Raw genomic sequence first — 27954 nt, 5'->3', positions numbered from 1 at the left:
CAAACATACCTCAGGTATGTTTACCTGCATAACCTTGGCATCATAAAAAGTGGAACCACCAGATATATGGGACATAGATACTTATTAAATGACACCATGTGGAAGCAAATAGCTTAATCTAGATTGTGGCTCACTATAGAGAAAAAGATCTGGTTTTATCAATAAATCAAAAATGGGGGGAAAAAGGACAGGGATTGCTGTACAATAAAAGAAAGACATGAGACATATCAGCCAAATTGCATTGTGTGGACCTTGTTTTAATTCTGAGTAAATTGTAAAAATACAGATTAGAGCCAATCAAGGGAAACCAGAATTACAGATTTGGTACTATCCTTAAACCTGGGCCAGAAGGGCCCCTATTCTGACCTCATACTTTCGAGGGAATGCTAAAGTCCATCATTCCTCAGCTGGACCATCACCTGAAACTATGGCCTCAGAATTCGCTGCCCATTGCCAAGCCCTACATGGGCCTCTCCAAGGGGTTTCATTCTCTGAAAACCAAATGCTCCTGCCTGCGTGTGCTCCTCCAGCCCAGGTCCAGGAAGTGACCAAGCTGGGAGGTGGCGTTTGCCAACCAAATGGACAGAATTTGGATGAACAGCTGGGAGACGCACATGGTGCATGTGAGGTGGAACCAGGGATAGAAGGGAAGGAGAAGGGAGATACCCTGGGGAGACGGCCAGCCCTCTGTGCACCGTCACATTCTGGCACGGAACTCCAAGCCAAACCTTGCTTTCCTTGTCATTTTGAAGGTATGTTTGTCAAGTTGGAGGATAAATTATACCTTATTCACCAGTTTGTCAGCTTGACTTATAAATATTTAAATATTTGATATCTGGGCTTTTATTTGTACTCTTCTTCTAATCTTAAAAATGCTGGGGGAAAGCCTACAGATGAATTTTTAAAATTATTATTATTATATTATAATGTTGGGGTTCCCTGGTGGCTCAGATGGTAAAGAAACTGCCTGCAATCAGGAGACCCAGGTACAATCTCTGGGTGGGGAAGATCTCTTGGAGATGACAATCGCTACCCACTCCAGTATTCTTGCCCGGAGAATTCTATGGACAGAAGAGCCTGGTGTGCTACAGCCCATGGGGTCACAGAAAGTCAGACACGACTGAGCAACTAACACACACACACATGATAATGACACAGCAGTTGTTTATAAAAATCTTTAGCAATTAGACTTGGGGGTGAAATTTCATGATGATTTGAATCTACTTTAAATACTCAAAAAAAAAAAAAAGAAAAAAAAAAGAACAGCTGGGAAGATTTTTAAATTATGACCAACCAATTTCTGAAGTCAAGTGACAAGAGGCTCCGCTAAACTATTACGTGTCTTTTGGATATGTCTATAATTTTTTTTAAACATCTTGTTTGGCAAAGAAAAAAAAGCAATGATGACCTTCCTGTAAACACAGATGAACAGGTTTCCATAAAGGTGCTAATGCACAGCACTCAGGAGATGTACCGCTGCTAAGAAGTGAGCAGCAGACATGGGCCCCGCCCAATCCAGAGGCTTCCATTGCTTCTCCAGCAACGACCCTGGAATGGCGTGGGGCGGGGGCGGGAGTTGGGGGGGCAGTGGGGGGGGGGCAGGAGGTAAGAAAGTGGATTTGCGTGAAGGGAATGCTCTTATCAGGACAAAACGTCCTCCTCTTACTATTCACAGGAACTCAGAATAAAAACAGGGTTATACTACAGAGGTAAGCACAGGATATAGAGCTTTCCTAATGAAGCTTAAGATACACGCCCCCCCCCCCCACAACATTTATCATATTTACCCATTATTTACCAATAATAAGGTTGAAAGGACTATTCTCTTTAAATCCTATTTAGTATAAACAATATTGTTTTTAAACTTCTTGAATGTATGCATTTTAGACACAGGCGCATACACACATACATATAGACAAACACACACTCACACTCTCTCTTTCTACAACAAATCTAAGATTACTTATTTACTTTGAGGGGCAGGGGGAGGGGAAGAGACCTAAAATGTAATCTCCCCCAAGATCAAAACAATCCAATTCAAACATACAATGGATGAGAAATACAGTGTAATGGATTCTAATTTCTGGAAAGAAATGGTTGATGCATTTACATTTATTGAGTCACTAAGAATACACTGCGCTACTAAAAGGTAATAATGTATATTTTCATTTATGGCTGCTGAATTGGTCTCACTACATAACAGTTACAGATTATCATTTTCTCACTCAGTAGTTAACTTCCAGCCACACACGGTGTATCATCCACAGGGAGGGAACACCTACCCGTATTTATCTCTTGCTTTCCACCAATGAACATCATTCTTTTCCAATATGATATACTCCTGGCCTCTCTCTAGTCTGAGATCATGCGCTTCTGTCGCTTGGAAATCATACATGGCTACAACTATTTCTTCACCGTTTTCTTCTTCAGGCGGAATTGGTGGAGGGGGCCTTCGCTAAGAAATGGAAATAACACGTGAAAGTTCAGTCTTCTGTTTGAAGCTGGTTGTGAAGTGAAACACTAAGCACTGCGCATAGGGCCACAGAATAAACTCTGCCGAAAATAACCTGGAGAGTCGCCGCCCATGCGTTTGAGGCTGTTGATGCTACTGGGCCTCTCATGGGTTTCAGAATACAACACAAGAGCAAAAACTGTCTCTAAACATCAAAGGGATTCTTCTCGGCGGCGTCAGGATTAGCTTACCAGGGAGAGGCAAGGGTAGAATGTGAGTGGAAATGACGACTAAAAGCAGATCCACCATTTAACGGCCTACAGTGGGAAAAAGACCTACTTTCGTCAGGTCTCCCACTTGAAGGAATCTGTACTTCTTCGTGCCTACTATGTGCAAGGTACACTCTAAGTACATGGCTGGCATACTTCTTCTCATTTATTCTTTTTTTTTTTTTAATTGAAATATATAGTTGGGCTTCCCTGGTAGCTCAGCTGGTAAAGAATTCGCCTGCAATGCAGAAGACCTCAGTTCAACTCCTGGGTCAGGAAGTTCCCCTGGAGAAGGGATAGGCTACCCACCCCAGTATTCTTGCCTGGTGAATTCCCATGGACAGAGAAGCCTGGTGGGCTACAGCCCATGGGGTCGCAAATAATTGGACGCGACTAAGCGACTAAGCACAGCACCGTTAATTTATAATGTTGCATTCGTTTCTGGCATACAGTGAAGTGATTCAGTATATACTCTTTTTCATATTGTTTTCATTATGGTTTATTATAGGATACTGAATACAGATCCCTATGCTACAGAGTAAGACCTTGCTGTTTATCTACTTTATATATAATAGTTCCTATCTGCTAATCTCAAACTCCTAATTTACCCCCATACCCCTCCTTTCCCCTTGGGTAACCCTAAGTTTCCTTCCTCTGTGAGTCTGTTTCTGTTTTGTAAATAAGTTCATTTGCATCCTCATTTATTCTTAGTACTAATTCCATAAAAGTATACAATTTCCATTTTATAACTAAGGAAACAATGGCTTAAAGTCACTCTCATCAGATTCGTGTTGGATCGGGTCCCTCCCAAGTCCAAAGTACATGTGTTTTCTACCATATTCCACTATTCATAGGTATATCATTAAATCACTAGAGTCATTCCTTTGTCATAATACTGTGGTCTCAAGACTGAAATATTCCTCTAAAGTCCCGCATTGCTTGAATAATATTCAAAGCCAAAATACAGGCAGAATGCCAGATGATAATAGGGCCCCCAGTGATAATTTCTGATGCATTTAAATAAATACTATTTGACACCAAAAAAAATCAAGTTAAGCCATAATCTATCCATTTCTGATATGATCCATGCAGGAGGCAACATCACAGGAATGAACAAAAACACACTTGGTAAACACACGCTTAAAAAAGTTAGGGGCTTCCCTGGTGGCTCAGACGGTAAAGAATCTGCCTGCAATGCGGGAGACCTGGGTTTGATCCCTGGGTCAGAAAGATCCCCTGGGGAAGGGCATGGCTACTGACTCCAGTGTTCTTGCCTGGAAAATCCCATGGATAGTGGAGCCTAGCAGGCTATAGTCCATGGGTTGCAAAAAGTTAGACATGACTGAGCGACTATCTCTTCACTTCCAAAAGTTAAAGACCACCTTACTTTCTTTATTTCTGGCGCTGGTGTTGGAGGTAGTGCTTTTCTTATACCTAAAAATACAACAACAAGATAGGTTAAAATGCCATCTAACAATGATCAACAGTTTCAAGGAAAAGTAAACATAACAAGAAGTCCACTCTGACTCTCTCACACTGGTGCATGTTGCTTGTAATACTATTTTAGAACAGATTTCTTGAATGAACTGTAAAATGCCATAGGGATTGAGGCCTCAATTGTGTTATTCATTGTAAACAAATGGGATTACATCAGAACCAAAAAGCTCCTGCTCAGCAAAGGAAAACCGTCAACAAAATGAAAAGGCAACCAACGGAAGGGGAGAAAGTATCTGCAACCCACATATCTGAGAAGGGTCAGTGTCCTAAATATACAAGGAGCTCACACAACCCAGCAGTTAAACAATAACTCAATTAAAAGTGGACAAAGGACATAGAATTTTTTTTTAAAAGAAGATATACAAACAGCCAAGAGATACCTTAAAAGGTGCTCAGCATAACTAATCATTAGGAAAATGCAAATTAAAGCCAGGAATAAGATACCAACTCATACATATTAGGATAGCAATTATAAAACCCACATGTGATAACAAATGCTGGTAAGGATGTAGAGAAAAGGGAACTCTTGCACTGTTAGTGGGAATGTAAATGATGCAGCCACTGTGGAAAATAACATAGAAGTTCCTCAAAAAACTTAAAAATAGAACTACCAGATGATCCAGTAATCCCACTTCTGGGTGTATACACGAACGAAAGGAAAGCAATGCCTCAAGGAGACAATCTGCCCTCCCAGGGTCACGGCAGCCCATTTCACAACAGCCAGGGACAGAGACAACCTGAGCGCTCACCAACAGAGGACTGGACGCAGAAAATGCAGTGTGTGCGGGATATTCAGCCTTAGAAAAGAAGGAAATCCTCTCATTTGTGACAACATGGATGAAGCTGGGGGGGATAACGCCAAATGAAGTAAGCCAGACGGAAAAGGACAAATACCACATGCTGTGATTTATACGGGGAATCTTTTAAAAAAAAATACACAAACTCAGAGTAGAAAAATGGTTGCCAGGGGATGCAGGGTGGGAGAAATAGAGATGTTGGTAAAAGAGTACAAGTTTACAGTTATACGATCAATAAGGTATGTTAATTATTACTATATGTGTGTGTGTGTGTGTGTGTGTGTGTGTACATATATATATATATATAACTGGAGAAAGAAATGGCAACCTACTCTAGGATTCTTGCCTGGAGAATCCAATGGACAGAGGAGCCTGGCGGGCTAGTCTATGGCGTCACAAGAATCACCACAACTGAGCAACTAAGCACGCGCACACACACACACACACACACACACACACACAATCTAGAACTAACACCCAAAAAAAGATGTCCTTTTCATCATAGGGGGCTGGAATGACCTGGCGTAACAGGCAAGTTTGGCCTTAGAGTATAAAACGGAGCAGGACAAAGGCTAACAGAGTTTTGCCAAGAGAATGCACTGGTCATAGCAAACACCCTCTTCCAAGAACACAAAAGATGACTCTACACATGGACACCACCAGATGATCAATACTGAAATCAGATTGATTATATTCTTTGCAGCCAAAAATGGAGAAGCTCTATACAGTCAGCAAAAACAAGACCAGGAACTGACTGTGGCACAGATCATGAACTCCTTATTGCCAAATTCAGACTTAAACAGAAGAAAGTTGAAAAACCACTAGACCATTCAGGTATGACCTAAATCAAATCTCTTATGATTATAAAGTGTAAGTGACAAATAGATTCAAGGGATCAGATCTGATAGGCAGAGTGCCTGAAGAACTATGGATGGAGTTTCATGACACTGTACAGGAGGCAGTGATCAAGACCATCCCCAAGAAAAAGAAATGCAAAAAGGCAAAATGGTTGTCTGAGGAGCCCTTACAAATAGCTGAGAAAAGAAGAGAGGCTAAAGGCAAAGGAGAAAAGGAAAGATACAGACATCTGAATGCAGAGTTCCAAAGAATGGCAAGCAGAGATAAGAAAGTCTTCCTCAGTGATCAATGCAAAGAAATAGAAGAAAACAATAGAATGGGAACAACTAGAGATCTCTCAAGAAAATCAGAGATAGCAAGGGAACATTTCATGCAAAGATGGCCACAATAAAGGACAGAAACGGTATGGACCTAACAGAAGCAGAAGATATTAAGAAGAGGTGACAAAAACACACAAAAGAACTATACAAAAAAAGTCGTTATGACCCAGATAACCACAATGTTGTGATCACTCACCTAGAGCCAGAAATCCTGGAGTGCAAAGTCAAGTGAGCCTCAGGAAGCATCACTATTAACAAAGCTAGTGGAGGTGATAGAATTCCAGTTGAGTTATTTCAAATCCTAAAATATGATGCTGTTAAAGTGCTGTACTCAATATGCCAGCAAATTTGGAAAACTCAGCAGTGGCCGCAGGACTGGAAAAGGTTGGTTTTCATTCCAATTCCAAAGAAAGGCAATCCCAAAGAATGCTCAAACAACCACACAATTGCATTCATCTCACTCACTAACAAACTAATGCTCAAAATTCTCCAAGCCGGATTTAGAAAAGGCAGAGGAACCAGAGATCATAGTGCCAACATCCTTTGGATCATAGAAAAAGAAAGCGAGTTTCAGAAAAACATCTGCATTGTTGACTATGCCAAAGCCTTTGACTGTGTGGATCACAACAAACTGTGGAAAATTCTGAAAGAGATGGGAATACCAGAACACCTGACCTGCCTCCTGAGAAATCTGTATGCAGGTCAAGAAGCAACAGTTAGAAGTGGACATGGAACAATGAACTGGTTTCCAAACTGGGAAAGGAGTACATCAAGGCTGTGTATTGTCGCCCTGCCTATTTAACTTAAACGCACAGTACATCATGTGAAATGCTGGGCTGGATGAAGGACAAGCTGGAATCAAGACTGCTGGGAGAAATATCAATAACCTCAGATATGCAGATGACACCACCCTTATGGCAAAAAGCAAAGAGGAACTAAAGAGCCTCTTGATGAAAGTGAAACAGGAGAGCGAAAAAGCTGGCTTAAAACTCAACATTCAAAAAACTAAAATCATGGCATCTGGTCCCATCACTTCATGGCAAATAGACGGGGAAACAAGGGCAACAGTGAGAGACTTTATTTTTTGGGCTCCAAAATCACTGCAGATGGTGACTGCAGCCATGAAATTAAAAGAGGCTTGCTCCTTGAAAGATAAGCTATACCAACCTGGACAGCATATTAAAAAGCAGAGACATTACTTTGCCAACAAAGGTCCATCTAGTCAAAGCTATGGTTTTCGTATTAGTCATGTATGTATGTGCGAGTTGGACCATAAAGAAAGCTGAGCACCGAAGAATTGATGCTTTTGAACTGTGGTGTTAGAGAAGACTCCTGAGAGTTCCTTGGATTGCAAGAAGATCAAACCAGTCAATCCTAAAGGAAATCAGTCCTGAATATTCATTGGAAGGATCAATGCTGAAGCTAAAGCCCCTATACTTTGGCCACCTGATGTGAAGAACCGACTCATTGGAAAAGATCCTGATGCTGGGGAAGATTGAAGGCAGGAGGAGAAGGGGACAACACATTAGAGGTTGGTTGGATGGCATCACCAACTGGATGGACATGAGTTTGAGCAAGCTCCAGGAGTTGGCGATAGACAGGGAAGCCTCGCATGCTGCAGTCCATGAAGTCACAAAGGGTTCGACACAACTGAACAACTGAACTGAACTCTGTGTGTGTGTGTGTGTGTGTGTGTGTGTGTGTATACAAAAAGCAGGAAAAAAGACAAATAAAGTCTAAGGATCTAGTGTATAACATGGCAACTATGGCTGATAGCTTTGTAATGTAAATTGAAGTTTTCTAAGAAAATAGAACTTAAATGTTTTCATACGCACACCAAAGGTAAACATACGAGGTTTTAATTAGCTCAATGAGAAGAACCTTTTCCAGTGGATAAGTATATCCAATCATCTCACTATAAATGTTAAAGATGTTGCAATTTGGTTAATTATACCTTACTAAAGCTGGGGGGAAAGGAGAAAAAAGCTCTGACAGTCCTTCCTTAGGTTCACAATTACCCTTACAGAATACACCTACCCTGAGAGTTTGAAGGCTGTATTTAACCAACAGCAAACTCAAAACACATCACCTTCTCCCTTTGCCAATAGCATGTACATCCTGAGCACAACACAGGTATAGAATAAAATGAATACTTACTACTTTCAAAAAGATTATATTTTTCACATCCAGGTGCTAGTTTTTCAGTTTGTCTGCAACACTGATAACTTCCGTCTGCCCAAAATTTAGGATGATATTTAATCATAATATTATTGTTGTTCTTTATTTCTGTAATTCAAAGATACATTAAATGATCAGTGAAATAAAGCAGAGATGACAGAATGTTTCCTTGAGTAACACTGTTGATCACTCTTTCTCAAATTCATTGTTATTGTTTAGACACTAAGTCATGTCTGACACTTTTGTGACCCCAGGGACTGTTTATTATGAGGAAATCCTCATAACATAAAATCAAACATTCAGAAGATTGATACAGTTCTCTTTTGCCTCCTTTTTTTGGTGAGGCACCCTTGTGCTAAGAAGGTGAAGCAACCCCTGCTACACTGTGATGGATAAACACAAAAGTCAGCCCATTGCCATTTTGTTCTTCAGAGAAAGCAATGAGGATTATGCAGGACAAATTACAAATGAACATCCTTCACGTACAAGTCAATTGCTCCACATCAAATGTTGACTACACAATTTCTTGGAAAATACTAAATCCTGCTATCACAAAAGCCCAGTGCTTACTCACCTTCAAATGTATTACCCATTAAGTGAAAGCTTGTTTTTCTTAAAAACTATGTATAAGCCACTTGAAGGAACCAGATTATAAAAAAAGGAAGTTATCTTCGATGTGTGTCACTTACAGGAAAAGAATGACCTTCGGGAAGCACTTATTGTAGATTAAAAGATTATAAATGTAAGATAGTTCTGTCCTAGTGATAAGAATGTTATATTCTGAAATTATGCACAGATTAATATTTCATGATATGAGTTTACCTTCTTTTAACTTCTTCACCCACCGGTCCCTGCTTTGTGCACTAGGTGCAAAAATGTAAAGCGTGTTAGCATCATGCACAACCTGAAATAAAACAAAAAATGGAACAGGTGAGAAACAGCACTCCTACCTAGCACAGAGCCCTTGGTACCATAAGAACCAATAAAAGACTGAAATTCTTTAAGCAAAAGTTAATTGCTTTCAGTCCAAAGAACCTAGATTCCCTTATTACAGAAGCAAATCTATTTCTTCATGTCTACATCAAGTGGGATTTTGCGAAGGACTGCTTTTACAGGAGGAAAAAAATGTACAGAGGCCAGCATGCTTTGCCAATCTTATTATTTCTTGCAATGTAAGGAACTAAAGTTCCTTAAGTAAACTTGGTACAACAGGGATTATTCCAATCAAGTATTTTTCTGATTAATACTTAGATGAAAGGACTACTCTTTCAGCATCACTCCTATACCTTCCTTTTGCCACTACAAATAACTGCAGTAGGTAGCTTAATTAAGCACTGACTACTCCAACTCTAAACTTCGTGCTTTACAGACATTAACTCAATCAATCCTACCATCAAGGCATTAGTATTCCCATTTTGCAGAAGAGCAGACTAAGGCCTATCTAAGACATCAATTCTAAATAGCTCCCAGAGGCACCACTCACAGAGAATACACTGCAAATGCTACCCCTTAATTTACCTGCCCATCAGCATGTAGCTGGTCACCCAGAAAGCCAGGACCCTGACTCTAAGTTCCAAACTTTTAACCACAGTACCTATTTTAGAGTTACCTCCAGGTGAGCAATTAGACAGTCTTATTCCTAATATCTTTAATATTAATAATAAAATAAAGCATGGGAAGCTAACTGAAGAATTTTGGTCTTCACTTTACCCTTGATGGTCAGTCACAAGGCAGAAACACCCTGACTGACTGAAAGAAATACCTGGCTAGAAACCTATCTTTACTATGTCAACAGCCACTAGATTGAACACAGGTAGCTCTTTCATCAACAGATGGCTCTTCCTGACCATATTTAATAGATAATCCTGAGAAATAAAAACCATATTTTTATGGCAAGACAAGAGAAATGTAAACAAAACATTCGTCTCTGCTCTTCAGCCTCCTCTCTCCCTCACTGTACTCTGTGTAACTCTGTGATAGAAAATCAAACCTCCCCATCAGCAGAAATACCTGCTCAACCGTAAAGAGCAACATCTTCCCAGCAGGAGCAATACAGTGCCTTAAAAGATAGCATTCCTTCTTGATCTTGTAAAGGGTCACATGACCCACTAGAATGCTGCTCAGATCTGGATTCTGTAAAACTGTCGATAATATGTCACATGATGTCCAGCCCTCTGTCTCAAAAACTAACATATCATTAACTATGTCTCGACTTCTAGAGGGTGGAACAGTTCTCAGAGCTTTTTGAGATACTCCTCCCAGGTTATAATCCTCAACTCTGGCTCGAATTAAGTTTTCCATTTTTTTTCAAATTCCTTTCCCATTTAGATTGTTCCATAATGTTGAGCAGAGTTCCCCGTGCTATCAGTAGGTCCCTGTTGGTTATTCATTTAAAATACAGCAGTGTGGGCACTTCCCTGGCAATCCAGCAGTTAGGACTTCACCCACGCTCTCACTGCCCAGGGCCCAGCTTCGGTCCCTGGTCGGGCAAGTAAGACCTCACAGGCTGCACGGCACAGCCAAACACACACACACACACACACACACACACACACACACACACGGCAGTGTGTGCACGTCAATCCCCAAAAAGAACAGATACATATGTGTATGTGCGTGTATACACCTGAAACTAACATGACATTGGTAATCAATTATACTTCAATATAAAATAAAAAGTTTTAAAAATCCCCACTTCTTTCTTAGATTGATTAGTTTTTTGTCAACAATCCCTTCTCATTCATTCTAATCAAATAAATATGGTCTAATAACAATGGGAATACCACAGAAGAGTTCAGTTCAGTCACCCAGTCGTGTCCAACTCTGCAACACCATGGGTCACAGGACGCCAGGCTTCCCTGTCCATTGCCAACTCCCAGAGTTTACTCAAACTCATGTCCATTGAGTTGGTGATGCCATCCAACCATCTCATCCTCTGTCGTCCCCTTCTCCTCCCGCCTTCAATCTTTCCCAGCATCAGGGTCTTTTCCATAGAGTCAGTTCTTTGCATCAGGTGGCCAAAGTATTGGAGTTTAAGCTTCAGCATCAGTCCTTCTAATGAATACTCCGGACTGGTTTCCTTTAGGATGGACTGGTTGGATCTCCTTCCATAGAACAAATATTGCTATATTCTACTCGGTGATTAATTCATACAACTAGCACTTTGCTGGGACTACATGAGATACAGAAATGAATCTAAGAAATACCTTATTACAAGACAGAAAATGAGATGTGGTAAAGAGGTAAAGATAAAGCACTAAGAGAGAGGGCTCTGGGGGTGTATGCTGCCTCATTTGGCCCATGATTTTCATACCTGTGTCAACCCTGAAAAGATACAATGTGAGAGCTGCAAGTTTTATTTAGGGCAAAATGAGGACTGCAGCCCAGGAATCAGCACGTCAGATAGCTCTGAGAAACTGCTCCAAAGAGGCAAGGGGGGGTGGTCAGTATATATGTGATTTTTGCTGAAGGGAGGGTACATGCAATCAAGCACATATTTTTCCAGAAGGTTTCTGCTAGGATCGTTAAGCAGTCATCATTATGAAGGATTTTAGTGCTCTTCCAGATATGAGGAGACACAAGAATTGTGCTCATAAAATCAGCTCCTGAAAATATCTAACTATCAGAAGACCTATCCTGCCAGTTTTTACTAAAACACAGAGTGCTTCATTTCCACTCTATACCCTGAGCTGCTTTCAGTGGGTACTGAAGGTCAGCAGCTGCAGCAGCATCTTATACAGGCAAATGGCAAGTGCCCATGACAAGTGCCAATTTGTAGCTGATACCTGTGATATTGTGATTTACGGTCTCTGTTCTGGTTCCTGGCACAGAGCTCCCAATTTCCTGTGCTGAGAAGAGGGGTATCTTTTATTATGCTAATGAGGTGACAGTCCGGGAGAAGGTGGGGGAGGGTGCTGGATGCCAGTGAAGCCAACCCTGTGATTATAGTATTGGAACTTTCAGTCCCACTCCTCGGAGGTGGAGACTCCAAGAAGGACAGAGGCGCTGTGATTGAGTTCAATCATCAATGGCCAATGATGTAATCACCCGTGCCTAAGTAATGAAGCCCCTGTAAAAACCCAAAAAGGAGAGGGTTCTAAGAGCCATCTAGTTGGTGAACATGAGATGTCCACAGACAGGTTAATGAATAAAAACAATTGTTTTACACACACACACATATACACACAGTGGAGTATTATGTACCTTTAAAAAAGAAAAACCCTGTCACTTGCCCAACATGGATAAACCTGGAGGGCATTATGATAAGTGAAATAAACCAGACACAGGAAGATACACATTGCATGATCACAGATGTGGAATCTTAAACACACTCATAGAAACAGCAAAAGAGTGGCTGACAGGGGCAGGTAGGAGGAGCACTGGGAGATGTTGGTCAAAGCGTACAAAGCCGAAGTTATGCAAGAAGAATGAGTTCTGGAGATCTAACATACAGCATGGGGATAGCAGTTAACAACACTACATATGTGAAATTTGCTAAGAAGGTAGATAAGTATCTCACCACTGGAGAAAAAACAAGGAAGGGGGGAAGGAAAGAAAATGGTAACTACGTGAAATGATGGTATGTTAACTAGCTTGATTGTAGCAACCATCTCACAATGTTAACATATATCAGAACATAAAATCTACACCTTACATATATCTGATTCTTATGGGTCAATTATATTAATACTTCAACAAAGCTGCAAGAAATCAATCAACAAAGCAATGACAGGAAACTTTAATGTGAAATAGTAAACATGACTAAAAGCCCAGAAATTCACTATCGAAAAAATATGCCAGCTCACCTGAAATGGATATTTATTTTGACAGGGAATGACACCATCATCGTTCTTCACTATTTCCACACACTTGATTTTTGACACATCAATAAATCCCTTTCTGTACTTTTTCTGTTAAAAAAAGAGAGAGAGAAAACCGTTTCAATCATAAATTAAAGGGAAAATGTTATTAATAGCAATATTTGTTTTAAAAATCACTGATTGTGGAGAAGGAAATGGCAACCCACTCCAGTATTCTTGCCTGGAGAATCCCATGGATGGAGGAGCCTGGTGGGCTACAGTCCACGGGGTCTCAAAGAGTCGGATATGACTGAGCGACTTCACTTTCACTTTCACTTTCAATCCTCAGCTGAGAAGACTTTCAGCTCTTGTGTTTGCTATTGATTGTTTCCTTGAGTTCTCAAAGACCTGTGACCATATTTTTTTTTTAAGTTGCCTGTTTTCTAACTGCATCACTTTACACACTGTTGTCTAATAATACGTGGTATTTAGAATGCCTTCTTAATTGTTTTGAGCAGCCATTGCCTGTATTTTCTTAGCACCTCCTTGGTTTTCTTACGTGAACTCATCTGACAGGGAAATGCAGCCTTTTTGTTTGCCCTCTCTGCATACTGGACCGTCTGAGTCAGTGTTCTAACTAATCCCTGATGGTCTCTGAGCTACTGTTCTACCAGACTCAGTAGTTATGTGCTTCAGGAATTTTTCGGTAGAATTGGTCCTATTAGGAGACTCTTGGTGTCACCTTTGTTATCTTAAAAGCTGGCCCCTTCGCTGAGGCTCTTAATTTTTTGAAAACTTGATTCTATTTCAGCTGAAAATTGGCAAGGCTATTTAAAAAATTGAGGGAAGCCATTTAAGAAATTGAAAAGTAATCGCAAACAACATTGGGTAGTTGTGACTTTCAGTTCTGTATCAGTTGAATTTTTGTGCTCTTTTCCCTGTGTACGTGGTGGTTCTATTTTTCTCCAATAAAACTTTTTATTAAAAAAAAATAAAAATAATAAAAATTAAAAAATAAAAATCACTGATTGAAAACATTATAATTTCCTTAATAATTATCTAAATCATGTCTCCCTGTATTGCTAAAATTATTCAAAATACTAACACTATGAGGATTATAATCAAAATAATTAAGCCCTTTAATTTTCAAAGCTGAAATTGCTCTGTCCTTGCCCTCTCCAGAAAGGTCTAGAACTGAGAAAGAGACTCCCTTTCATTGCTGCCTTCCTCACAGACACACACCTTAACTTCTAGAGGACAGCCAACTCTCATAACCCAAAAAAGAAAGCATCAGAGACAAACCAAGCAAAAGTCCACGCACTCGATCACAGACGCAAACTCCAGCCAGTGACATCTTCCACTTTAGCACACAGAACTCAGGAGGATGTGATGAGGACGTATGCTCAAGTAAAGCCTCCATTCAGAGTCTGTTTGACTTTTTTTTTCTTTTTTTTTCCTTGCTTATTGCCCTCCCTCCCTGCTCACTGCAAATCTCCCTACAGCAAGTAGCTAAAGACATACCAGGACTTCTCCCTCCAAAATATTAACATCCTTGAGCATAATGATCTCACATGTGAGAATTTATCCCAGGGAAAATATCGAGAAGAATACAAAGTAGTATGTGCAAAGACAACCTGGCATAGTGTATTCCTTAAAAATGATTCCAAGCATAATGTAGAAATAAAAAAATGTTTACTGAATAATATTAACTGATACATCCCATACGAAAAGCTGCATAAAGACTAAGATTACTTTAGAAGAGAATGTACAGAGTCACATGACAAAGAATAGAAGAAGAGAAATGAAGATGAAGAACACTGTAGTATGTGGCATGACCCAGGCATGCCCTGGGCCTGGCCATTCAAAACTGCTTCATCTAATACTTTGAAACTCCCTTCTGGCCACAACCTTTGGAGTCCTACCCTGCTCCTTATAAGCAGCTCTGTGTTTTACTACCATCACCCTTAGACCAGACCACCCTCCCAGACTACCAGCTCCCATTTGTTATCTGGCCGTTATTTTACCAGTGCATCCATCCTCCCTGTCTCCCTCCCTCCCTCCACCCCCATCTCTCTCTCCCTCTCCCCAACCCACCCCCACACAGGAATCCCCATCCCCCACTGACATTTCTGTCAGTCCCCAGTCCTACCCATACCTTCTTCTGCTCCTGCATGCCTGGCAGCAGCAGGTCACAAAACAATCCTGCTGCTGCTGCTAAGTCGCTTCAGTCGTGTCCAACCCTGTGCGACCCCACAGGCGGCAGCCCACCAGGCTCCCCCGTCCCTGGGATTCTCCAGGCAAGAACACTGGAGTGGGTTGCCATTTCCTTCTCCAATGCATGAAAGTGAAAAGTGAAAGTGGAAGTCACTCAGTCATGTCCAACTCCCAGCGACCCCATGGACTGCAGCCTACCAGGCTCCTCCGCCCGTGGGATTCTCCAGGCAAGAGTACTGGAGTGGGGTGCCATTGCCTTCTCCGCTCATAAACGCTACAGAGCTACAAACCCCACCCATTCCCCTCATCCCAGTGGACCATCCCTGTCACTACCTCATGGAGAAGAGAGAAGCCATCCCACAAGCACACCCCTGACTTCTTACTTTTGCAGGCCTAAAACACCCTAAGATTCACCCTTCTTTTCTTCTCTTTCATCCTGTCTCTATGAGAAGGTTAAAAGGACACAACAGCTAAGGACACAGTAGTTGGCACTTAACAGACCTCATTCCTTTCTATGCTCACCAAATTCTCACTTTACAGATGAGGAAACTGCACCTCAGACAGGTTAAACATACCACCCAAGGATCGCAAACTGCTCCTAAAGCTCCCTCAACCTTGGATGCCCCAGCTGCAAACAGGTGACAAAATTAATGGAGCCAAGTCCCCGATGGGGCAACATGGATTCTGGGCATGGCCTGAGCTTCCACCCCAACAGGCAGAGGAAAGCTCTTTACAGCCGCACTCTTCTAAGGCCTTTGCTTCTCCTGCCTACAGACCAGCAGTCCCCCACCTTTTTGGCACCAGGGACCAACTTCGAGGAAGACAGCTTTTCCAGGGACCATGTGGTGGGGGACTGGTTTCAGGATTTTTCAAGCGCATTACATTTACTGTGCACTTTATTTCTGACCTAATGTTGCTGCCGGCAATTAGACAGCAATTAGCAATCTGACAGCAGGTACTGGTCCCAAGCCTAGAGGTTGGGGACCTCTGCTATAGACACCGTCAGGCCTCTGCCATCCACACCAAGGACCTTCTTCTGGCCTTCCCTTCCTGAAAGAGAGGTATTACACCTTCAGCCTTCATTTCCTTCCCACCCACTCCTCCTTAACCACGTGCAATCTGCCTGCCTCCCTTCTCGCCACAGCTGCTAAAATTGTTCTCAAAAACACCACTCATGACCAAACCCAATGGCCTTCGCTCAGCCACCTTCCGCTCAAGCCTTTACGAGGCATTCAGGGGGTGCTGCTCCTCTGCCCTGCCGAGGCTCTGGCTGCAGGTCCCTCTCGTTTTCCTTCTGTCTCTCCCACTCAGCCTCTCACAGGGCAACACCTGCTCTGTGCCAGCCGCTGTGGTAAGGGGCACCCCAAGTCCAGAGAGAGAAAGCGCACTTCCTGAACATACAATCCAAGTACTGTGCCATTTCTGTGAATTGACAGTTAATAGATACATCTTACAGAAGAAGGAAACAGAAATTAAGTAACTTGCCCAAGTTTACCTGTGGGAGAGACATACATGGTAACTCAGCAATATATAGTAAGTAGTGGATATAAAAAAGATGCTAAGAGAACACTGGGGAACCAAAGCTTATATGATTAATTTCAGAAAAGAAATTCTGATAATATGGTAGGCAAGGAGTGAAAATCACAGGCCATGGGATGAAAAACATTCCAGAATGACCTCAGTTGCCTCAACTATAAAATGGGAATAATAATAGTACCCACTTCATAGAGATTATCAGATAGTTAAGAGAGTTAAATGAGTTAGCATTTGCAAAATGCTGTAAAGAGTGATCTGTAATATGATATCTGTGAGTGTTAGCTATATAAAATAAATAGGTAGGAAAAAAAGCGTGGCTGAAGCCCAGGGTACATGAGGCAGGTGAGCAGGGACCAGCTTGTAAAGAATCTGGTACACAGGCCAAGGGGTCTACTTAGACAAGGCTACCATCCTGTTCCTGGGCTTGTGCCAGTTAGTGGGCAGAAGAAACTGTGATCCTATTAATAAGTCACACGTGTTCACTGTAGAAACCTTAGAAAATATTAATAGCACAAAGAAAATCAAATGACCTTTAATCCCCCAACCCTGGAGAAGTCCCTGTTGATACATCATGGAGCTTTTTCAGACACTGCTCTGGGGTCATTTATCACCTGCCAGCTCTCTTGGCTCTTGAGCAGCAGACCATCATCAGTTTCTGAGACGCCCATGTCCACTCACCACTGCCCCTGCAACTAAAAGCGGCTGACAGATGCCAGTTAATCTACATAGGAAAATTGGGGGTGGGCTGGTTTATGCCCCCCTAAATACACATCCCATGATATACAATCTACTGTACTATACTAACATTTGGGCTTATTAACGCAAATACTTCGTTATGAAATTTACAGATAAAGGTTCACACGTGGTGGTCATTCATTACTTTACCTATCCTGCCAGCAAACACTGATCAGACACCAAGCCCAGCGCTGTGTGCTGCAGCCTCAGCGTTACGGAAGGAGGCTGAGAGTCCCCTCAAGAGGAGCTCACAATAATATGGTAGATGGAAGGAGAAGTGGGGAATGATTCACAGTCAAATAAAGATGGAAGTCAAGTGTCATGGTATGCTATGGAATGAACCAGGAAAAGCCAGGGAAGTTTCAGGGAGGAACTGATATTTTGATTTGGTTTTTAAAAGATAAGTACGAGTTTTCTTTTAGAGAAAGTGGAGAAGAGAACTCAGGCGAAAAAACAACAAAGCACTGATTTAGGGAACAGAAATTCACTGTGGCTGAAGTTCAAAGTGGTTCAGGGGAAGTGTAGGAAAGGACACCAGAATGATTATTTGAGACCAAATTAGGAATAGGTAACTAATGGTTATTTTGTCCATTGTTTAAATAGGGAAACTAGAGAGACAGATGAAATATGACTTGTGTAAAACAACACATCAACAGAACAGTAGAACTGGGAATTAGATGAAAGAGAACCTGCCCCTGGGAAAGTCTTACAAAATACACTATTTTCCTTTAATTTCTAGAATTAAAATATTTTTTAAAATATCAATAACAACTCTAAACTAAATTTTTATGATTATATACAAATATCCAGAGCTGGCCCCAGGTTTATCTGCAGAACACCCTCAGTTCTTCCTTTCTACACCCCTCTCCTAAGACTTACTATGTGCAATAAGAGTTTCCCCTCTGATACTGTTAATGGTTCCTCCCTTTCCCTCTATAGCACAACTTTTATTCCTAATGTGGCTATTCTTAGCTGCCTGCCACAGAAGAAAGCTATTGGATGAATCACCTGTGCACTGCAGGGACCTCGGGTCGGGGGCATGAACTTTGGAGGCAGGCAGATCCTGAGTCCAGCCACATTCCGCCTTCTCTGGGTTCCTCTGTAGGTACAGGATAATTTCACTAAGGATAAAGGATAATTTCACTGCTCATTTCACTAAGGTCTAAGCAAGAAAAAAGATAAGGTACAAAGGTGCTCAGTACAGTGGCTGGTACAGGGAAGTCACTCTCTAAATGGCAGTATCTACTATTAATTCATCTTCACAACAACCCTGGGAAGTTGTTAGGAAACTGAGTAGCTGAGAGGTAGTGAGTGGCTGAGCCAGAACTGAAACCACATCTTTCAAAATCACAGAAGCTTTTACCTGACTCCTGGTCTCTCAAGCCTGAGTATTCGTGAACACTTATTTTAAGAAAATAAATTACTTATGTCAAAACGTAACAATTACTCTGAGCCAGGCACTATGTGCATCTTTAACGGTAACTCAATGAGTCCTCACAGCGTTATGAGAGCTGTCACCCCACTTTACCGATGAAGAAATCAAGGCTGACAGCGTATAATTAACTGGCCAGAAGTCATACAACAAACCAGGACCTTAACTCTAATTCCAATCCTGAATTCTCTAGTGCCACGTACTCTTTAGTAACTTGATATAACTTACCTGAGTACAAACAAACTCAGTGGAAATTTCTATGTTTATAACTCTTAATAAGTATAAGATCAAAGCAAGTTCACCAATTAAATGCAAACAAAACTGCCAGTAAATAAGATTCAAACTAACAGCTCACTTGAATGTGAGAGCTGGGCTATTTGCTGGAATTGAATCTCTTTCCCCAAACCATGGAATTAAAACTCCATGGACAGAGAAGCCTGGTGGGCTATAATCCATGAGGTTGCAGAGTCAGACGCAACTGAATGACTGAACACACACACAGCACACCTTAGAAGCACACCTCAAACCAGTTAGTTGCACACACACTGCCATGCTTTCATTAGGACTCCATCTGGTCCAGCTAAATTGTTTAGTGTTCAGTCAGCTTCTGTTTTCTCCCAAGGATACAACAATTAAAACAGACCATAAATACAAATCCAAAGATGGCTGTTGACATGTCATGTTTAATGACAAAGGACCTTCCAGAGAATACAGACAAAAGATATGTTATACATAATAATATACAAGTGAAGTTCTTAAATTTCACAGCCCTCAGCAGATGGGCAGCATCAAAGCTTACTAGTGACATTCACTATATTCTATCATGACCATTTCTTCACTCAGTCACATTAATTAAAGATTGATTTTGGTTTCCTTCTACCACCAAGCACAGAGATACCAAAGAACCATGATAGAGATTTTAAAAGCACAGACTTTCTTGCCCTGATGGAATTTATAACTAGCCATTTGCTAAGGTTAAGGAAAGGAATAATCAAGTTGACAATGAAAGTTCAGAGGGGTCAATACTAAAAGGCCATAGAGTTTTCAATCAACTCTTGAAAAGGAAAGAAATACAATGATGTATCTACCAAAAATCTCAAATGAGTAAAAAGGCCTATTTCATACATGCAGGTTGTTTTCCCTTTCCACTCAGAACAGAGCTAAAAGAATGGGCCTCAAGAGCACAGGACACATTAATCATAAGAAACAAGGAAAACCTCAGGATGGTTATGACTGTGTGCATGTGGATACTGGGAATAATTTTGATGTAGGCCTTTCCAGTATCAGAAGAAGTAGAATAAATAAAATATAAAGTCATTTCCAAATTGGTAATTCTATGATGAAACGTCCCTGCTTCACTAAGTACTAAATTCCAGTGAAAAACTAGAAGAAAACTAAACCAAAAACTTGGCATCTTAATATTATTTTCCTCCCTTTTAACCAGCTCATAATAATAACTGACATAAGGGCCTTACAATTTACAAAGTGACTTTAATCAAACAAACAAATAAAAAGAGTACTTTTACATTAAGAAGCCAGTAGTTACATACATAAGCGTGGCTCATTATGAAGATTATGGTTTCTAACATAACATCCAGAACAAAAACAGCATAAGTTACAAGGAATCTGAAGACAAAAAAATTTCATTTCCAAAATCACATAATAATCTTCAAATAATATTGTGCTGATAGAGATGATTATAAGGTTTCCGGAGACTGTTTTTCACTGTATTCAAAGTTGAAGTTTTTATCCCCCCCCACCCCGCCTCCCAAGTAACCATTTCCTCCTAACGATATTTCTGTACTTCTGGCACCCTTTTCCTAACACCCTTTTGCAACCCAAGGGCACTTTTTAAAACTATTACCAGTTATGTTTTATCATAGTTGAAAGCAAAACCTACTGAGACAAGTATTTGCAAGTAAGTCTAAAAGTAATTTACTTAAATTCTTAAAGTTAGTAAAAACTGAATGAGTTATATAGAAATCAACATATATAGATCTCTTACTTTATAAATTACATGTGACAGACATCCAAATTCAATGAATCCCAGAATTAATCAATTCAATCCAAAGACTATGAACCCCAGGGAGCAGAGATGATGCTAGTGATCTCAACTGCTGTATTTTCCCCTTCTTCCTGGGTGCCCAGCTAGACTGTATTTTCCCATCTCCATGCATTTGGGTAAGACTGTGTGCCCAATCTCTGGCCAAAGGAGTGTAAGTGAAAGTAATATCAACCAGTGTTTATTATATTATGCATAAATTTTTCAGTTTTTAGAACTACTAATTGCCACATGCAAACACTAAGATCACAAACAGAAGTCCATAGAGTCACCTTCTATACTAAATTATGATTATTCTGCCACCCTCGGACTAACAAAGCTCTCTTACTCCCATACATCTGCTAAAATGTTCTCCCCAGCAGCTTTATTTGTATTAGTTGAAAACTGGATGGGGAATACATGTAAATCCATGGCTGATTCATGTCAATGTATGACAAAAACCACTACAATATTGTAAAGTATTTAGCCTCCAACTAATAAAAATAAACGGAAAAAATAAATAAAAGTCAAAAAAAAAAAAAAAAGAAAACTGGAAACAACCTGAACGACCATCAACAGGTGACTGGACAAACAATGAAACAGATTACAGCAATAAAAAGAAATGCAACATTGATACAATAAAATGGATGTATTTCAAAATAATAGGTGAAAGAAGCTAGCTTTTTAAAGAGTAAATGCTATATGAGTTTATTTCAAAATTCTCATATACGCAAACTATAGTGCCAAAAATCAAATGAGTGATTACCTAGGGATAGTGAGGTAGAAAGAAGGGGTACAAATTACAAAAAAAGCATGAGGAAAATTTGAGCAGTAATGGATATGTTCAATATTTTACTGTAGTAATGGCTTCACAGATATATACATATGCCAAGACTCCTCAAATAATACACGTAGTTTGAAAGTGAAAATCGTTCAGTCATGTTCAACTCTTTTCGACCCCATGGACTATACAGTCTGTGGAATTCTCCAGACCAGAATACTGGAGTGGGTAACCACTGTCATGCAGTTTACTATATATCAATTATAACCTCAACAAAGCAGGAAAAAAAATATGGCCCCTGCCTTCAGGGACCTTGAAATCTGGGACCATTTAGAAACTAAGAAATTCTTTGCTAATAATTTACTGTTCTAAATCATAGACTTCAAATAGCTCATGCTCCAGCACTTCAGACTTTACCTTCCAGTGCAGAGGGTGTGGGATGGACCCCCAGTTGGGGAGCTAACATCCCACATGCCTTGAGGTCAAAAAACCAAAACAATGGAAGCTATATTAATAAATTCAATAAAGACTTTAAACATGGTTCACAGAAAAAGAAAATCTTAAAAAAAAGAAAAAAAAACACCCAATCAAAAAATGAGTAGAAGAGCTAAACAGACATTCCTCCAAGGAAGACATACGGGTAGCCAAAAAAGTACATGAGAAAGATGCCCAATGCAAATCAAAACTACCATGAGATATCACCTCACACAGTCAAAAGGGTCATAAAAAATCTACAAATAATAAATGCTAGAGAGGGTGTAGAGAAAAGGGGACTCTCCGACACTGTTGGTGGGCATGTATGACAGCCACTATGGAGACAGTATGGAGGTTCTTTTAAAAACTAAACACAGAGATACCACAGGATCCAGTAATCCCTCTCTTGGCATCTACCCAAAGGAAATCATTATTTGAAAAGATGCATGCATCCCAACGTTAATTGCAGCACAATTTACAGTGGCTCAGACAGGAAAGAATTCACCTGCAATGCAGGAAACCCAGGTTCAATCCCTGAGTCAGGAAGATCCCCTGGAAAACAGAATGGCTACCCACTCCAATATTCTTGCCTGGACAATTCATGGACAGAGGAGCCTGGCAAGCTACAGTCCATGGGGTCACAAAGAATCAGACACGACTGAGCAACTAACACTTTCCCTTTTTTTTTCACTTTCACAGGACAAGAAAGCAGTCTAAACACTCATCAACAGAGGAGTGCATAAAGATGTGGTACATATATGCAACAGAATATTGCATGCTCAGTCACTCAGTTGTGTCCAACTCTTCAAGATCCCATGGACTGCAGCCTGCAGGCTCCTATGTCATAAGATTTTGCAGGCAAGAACACTAGAGTGAGTTGTCATTTCCTCCTTCAGAGGCACTTCCTGACCCAGGGATCAAACCCACATCCACTGCATTGCCTGCACTGGCAGGCAGATTCTTTACTGCTTGGGCTTCCATGGTGGGTCAGATGGTAAAGAATCTGCCTGTAATCTGGGAGACCCAGATTCGATCCCTAGGTATGGAAGATCCCCTGAAGAAGGGAATGACAACCTACTCCAGTATTCTTGCCTGGAAAATCCCATGAACGGAGGAGTCTGGAGAGGCTACAGTCAATGGGGTTGCAAAGAGTCAGACACGACTGAGCAACTAACACTTAAGCCACTTACTCTTAGTCTTCTTTACCACTTGAGCCACCTGCAAAGCCCTACAATGAATAGTACTCTGCTATAAAAAAAGAACAAAATAATGCCATTTGCAGAAAATTAAATGAACTCAGAGATTGTCATACTGAGTGAAGTTAAGTCAGACAGAGAAAGACAAATACGGTATGATATTGCTTACACATAGAATTGAAAAAAATGGTACAAATGAACTTATTTACAGAACAGAAAAAGAGTTACAGATATAGAAAACAATCTTACGGTTACCAGGAGGTAAAGGCGGGAGGGATAAATTGGAGATTGGGATTGACATGTATGCCCTACTATATACAATGGATAACTAATAAGGACCTACTGTATAGCAAAGGGAACTCTACTCAATACTCTATAATGACCTATATAAAAATGTTTTAGATAAATAAATCAAAGACAGAAAACTTAATAACAACCAAAGAAAAAACCTGGTATAAAAATGAAGTAGGTAGGGGGGAGGAGCCAAGATGGCGGAGGAGTAGGCCGGGGAGACCACTTTCTCTCCTACAAATTCATCAAAAGAATAACTGAACGCAGAGCAAACTTCGCAAAACAACTTCTGATCGCTAGCTGAGGTCATCAGGCGCCCAGAAAAGCAGCCCATTGTCTTCGAAAGGAGGTAGGACAAAATATAAAAGATAAAAAGTGAGACAAAAGAGCTGAGGACGGAGATCTGTCCAGGGAAGGGAGTCTTAGGCGGCATTGCTTGGGGTAGGGTCCGGGCCTGAGTGCCCTGAGGACAATCGGAGGGAGCTTCTGTGAGTTGCCAACATGAACTGTGGGAGACCAAAAGAGAGAGAGAAAATTAACCGGCCGGAACACACTGCCGGCCGTTCGCAGAACAAAGAGACCGAGAGGGTCCAGAGAGGAGCTCGCAGGCTACGGATCGACCCAGCCCCGCTGGAGGCAGGAGGCAGGGGGGAGGGGAAGGTCGCGGCGAGACACAGGGCGCAGGCACCCGACCGGCGCGGGCGGGGACTGGGGCTGGGGACGCGGAGGGCGGAAGGCGCGCGCACCCGACTGGCGCCGGCGGAAACTGAGACTGGGTCCGCAGAAGGGAGGGGGCGCGCCACACCTGGGGAGAGTGCGCCCACCAAGCCCCTGGCTGCCTGGACCGCTCTGACGGGGAAGGCACGGAGAGCAGGCGCAGCTTTTCCTTCCGCGCTTTTGTGGAACACCCGCGGGCTGGAACCTCGCGCAGCGCGGGGCGCGCTCCATATAGAACAGACGGGAGCCTGAGCAGCGCAGACGGAGAGAGCAGCGTCAGCCCCTCCCGGCAGCGCCAGCCCATCCCGCAGCGCCGGCCCCTCCCCGCGGCGCCGGCCCCTCCCCCCAGCGCCGGCCCCTCCCCGCAGCGCCGGCCCCTCCCCCAGCGCCGGCCCCTCCCCGCGGCGCCGGCCCCTCCCCGCGGCGCCGGCCCCTCCCCGCGGCGCCGGCCCCTCCCCCAGCGCCGGCCCCTCCCCGCAGCGCCGGCCCCTCCCCGCAGCGCCGGCCCCTCCCCGCGGCGCCGGCCCCTCCCCGCGGCGCCGGCCCCTCCCCCCGGTGCCGGCCCCTCCCCGCAGCGCCGGCCCCTCCCCCAGCGCCAGCCCCTCCCCGCAGCGCCGGCCCCTCCCCGCGGCGCCGGCCCCTCCCCGCGGCGCCGGCCCCTCCCCGCGGCGCCGGCCCCTCCCCCAGCGCCGGCCCCTCCCCGCAGCGCCGGCCCCTCCCCGCAGCGCCGGCCCCTCCCCGCGGCGCCGGCCCCTCCCCGCGGCGCCGGCCCCTCCCCCCAGTGCCGGCCCCTCCCCGCAGCGCCGGCCCCTCCCCCAGCGCCAGCCCCTCCCCGCAGCGCCAGCCCCTCCCCGCAGCGCCGGCCCCTCCCCGCGGCGCCGGCCCCTCCCCGCGGCGCCGGCCCCTCCCTGCCCCGCAGAGCAACGGAACTAGCTACCTGAATAAGAGTCCACCTCCGCCCGCCTGTGTCAGGGCGGAAATGAGGCTCTGAAGAGACCGGCAAACAGAAGCCAAATAAACAAAGGGAACCGCTTCAGAAGGGACTGGTGCAACAGATTAAAATCCCTCTAGGAAACATTGACTACACCAGAGGAGCCTGTAGATATCGAGAAGCGTAAGCTGGAACGAGGAGCTATCTGAAACTGAGCCGAACCCACACTGACCGCAACAGCTCCAGAGAAACTCCTAGATATAATTTTACTTTTTTCTCTCTTTTTTCTTTTTTTTCTTTTTTATTTTCCTTTAAAATCCCCTATTACTCCCCCATTACTCCTTAACTTTCATTTCCATAGACTTTTACGATTTTTTAATTAGGGGGAAAAAAAAAATTTTTTTTTCTTTTTTTTCTTTTTCTTTCTTTTTTTTTTTTTTCTTTTTTTTTTTTTCGTTCCTTTTTCTCTTCTATTTTCTATTTTTCTTTTTCTTTCATTTCTTTTAAAGTCCTCTAGTACTCCTCTACTACTCCTTAATTTTCATTTCCAATACACTATAACCTTACAAAAAAAAAAAAAAAGAAGAGAAGCCCTATTTTTAAACCAAAGATTATTCTCTCCCAATCTTGACTCTCTGTTTTCTACCTCAGAACACCTCTATTTCCTCCTTTCCCCTTCTCTTCCCAATCCAATTCTGTGAATCTTTGTAGGTGACTGGGCTACGGAGAACACTCTGGGAACAGACAGCTGCGTAGATCTGTCTCTCTCCTCTTGAGTCCCCCTTTTTCTCCTCCTGTTCATCTCTATCTCCCTCCTCCCTCTCCTCTTCTTCATGTGACTCTGTGAACCTCTCTGGGTGTCCCTAACGGGGGAGAATCTTTTAGCCATTAACCTAGAAGTTTTCTTATCAGGGCTGTATAGTTGGAGAATTCCTGAGACTACAGGAAGAATAAAACTGAAATCCAGAGGCAGGAGACTTAAGCCCAAAACCTGAGAACACCAGAAAACTCCTGACTACAAGGAACTTTAAGTAATAAGTGACTGTCCAAAAGCCTCCATACCTACACTGAAACCAACCACCACACAAGAGCCAATAAGTTTTAGAGCAAGACATACCACGCAAATTCTCCAGCAACGCAGGAACATAGCCCTGAACATCAACATACAGGCTGCCCAAGGTCACACCTAACACATAGACCCATCTCAAAACTCATTACTGGGCACTCCATTGCTCTCCAAAGAGAAGAAATCAAGCTCCACGCACCAGAACACTGACGCAAGCTTCCCTAACCAGGAAATCTCGACAAGCCAATCGTCTAACCCCACCCACTGGGTTAATCCTCCACAACAAAAAGGAACCACAGACCTCCAGAATACAGAAAGCCCACTCCAGACATAGCAATCTAAACAAGATGAAAAGGCAAAGAAATACCCAACAGGTAAAGGAACATGAAAAATGCCCACCAAGTCAAACAAAAGAGGAGGAGATAGGGAATCTACCTGAAAAAGAATTTAGAATAATGATAATAAAAATGATCCAAAATCTTGAAAACAAAATGGAGTTACAGATAAATAGCCTGGAAACAAAGATTGAAAAGATTCAAGAACTGTTTAATAAAGACCTAGAAGAAATAAAAAAGAGTCAATTAAAAATGAATAATGCAATGAATGAGATCAAAAACACTTTGGAGGGAACCAAGAGTAGAATAACGGAGGCAGAAGATAGGATAAGTGAGGTAGAAGATAAAATGGTGGAAATAAATGAAGCAGAGAGGAAAAAAGAAAAAAGGATCAAAAGAAATGAGGACAACCTCAGGGACCTCTGGGACACTGTGAAACGCCCCAACATTCGAATCATAGGAGTTCCAGAAGAAGAAGACAAAAAGAAAGGCCATGAGAAAATACTCGAGGAGATAATAGCTGAAAACTTCCCTAAAATGGGGAAGGAAATAGCCACCCAAATCCAAGAAACCCAGAGAGTCCCAAACAGGATAAACCCAAGGCGAAACACCCCAAGACACATATTAATCAAATTAACAAAGATCAAACACAAAGAACAAATATTAAAAGCAGCAAGGGAAAAACAACAAATAACACACAAAGGGATTCCCATAAGGATAACAGCTGATCTATCAATAGAAACCCTCCAGGCCAGAAGGGAATGGCAGGACGTACTGAAAGTAATGAAAGAGAATAACCTACAACCTAGATTACTGTATCCAGCAAGGATCTCATTCAGGTATGAAGGAGAATTCAAAAGCTTTACAGATAAGCAAAAGCTGAGAGAATTCACCATCACCAAACCAGCTCTTCAGCAAATGCTAAAGGATCTTCTCTAGACAGGAAATGCAGAAAGGTTGTATAAACGTGAACCCAAAACAACAAAGTAAATGGCAACGGGACCACACCTATCAATAATTACCCTAAATGTAAAT

The 27954-nt window shown here is 42.3% G+C and overlaps 1 protein-coding gene across 11 annotated transcripts in view; it reads right to left on the bottom strand.

Moving 5' to 3' along the window:
* The window catches only part of TEC (tec protein tyrosine kinase), a 154606-nt gene that overhangs the window by 31779 nt on the left and 94873 nt on the right, over nucleotides 1–27954 (bottom strand). For 10 of the 11 annotated variants that reach the window (XM_061146024.1, XM_061146025.1, XM_061146027.1 and 7 more), the window contains 5 exons: nucleotides 13177–13281; nucleotides 9194–9275; nucleotides 8351–8479; nucleotides 4109–4155; nucleotides 2283–2455 (listed from right to left, as the gene is read on the bottom strand). In XM_061146024.1, coding sequence (XP_061002007.1) covers nucleotides 2283–2455; nucleotides 4109–4155; nucleotides 8351–8479; nucleotides 9194–9275; nucleotides 13177–13281 — 536 coding nt within the window. Of the gene's footprint in view, nucleotides 1–2282; nucleotides 2456–4108; nucleotides 4156–8350; nucleotides 8480–9193; nucleotides 9276–13176; nucleotides 13282–18663; nucleotides 18755–27954 lie in introns of all 11 variants that reach the window. The other variant, XM_061146033.1, reaches the window with a different exon arrangement.

Source organism: Dama dama, chromosome 6, assembly GCF_033118175.1.
Source record: "Dama dama isolate Ldn47 chromosome 6, ASM3311817v1, whole genome shotgun sequence".
Taxonomy (NCBI): domain Eukaryota; kingdom Metazoa; phylum Chordata; class Mammalia; order Artiodactyla; family Cervidae; genus Dama; species Dama dama.
Note: the sequence above shows the minus strand (reverse complement) of the source record. Positions and strands in the feature narration are given on the sequence as shown.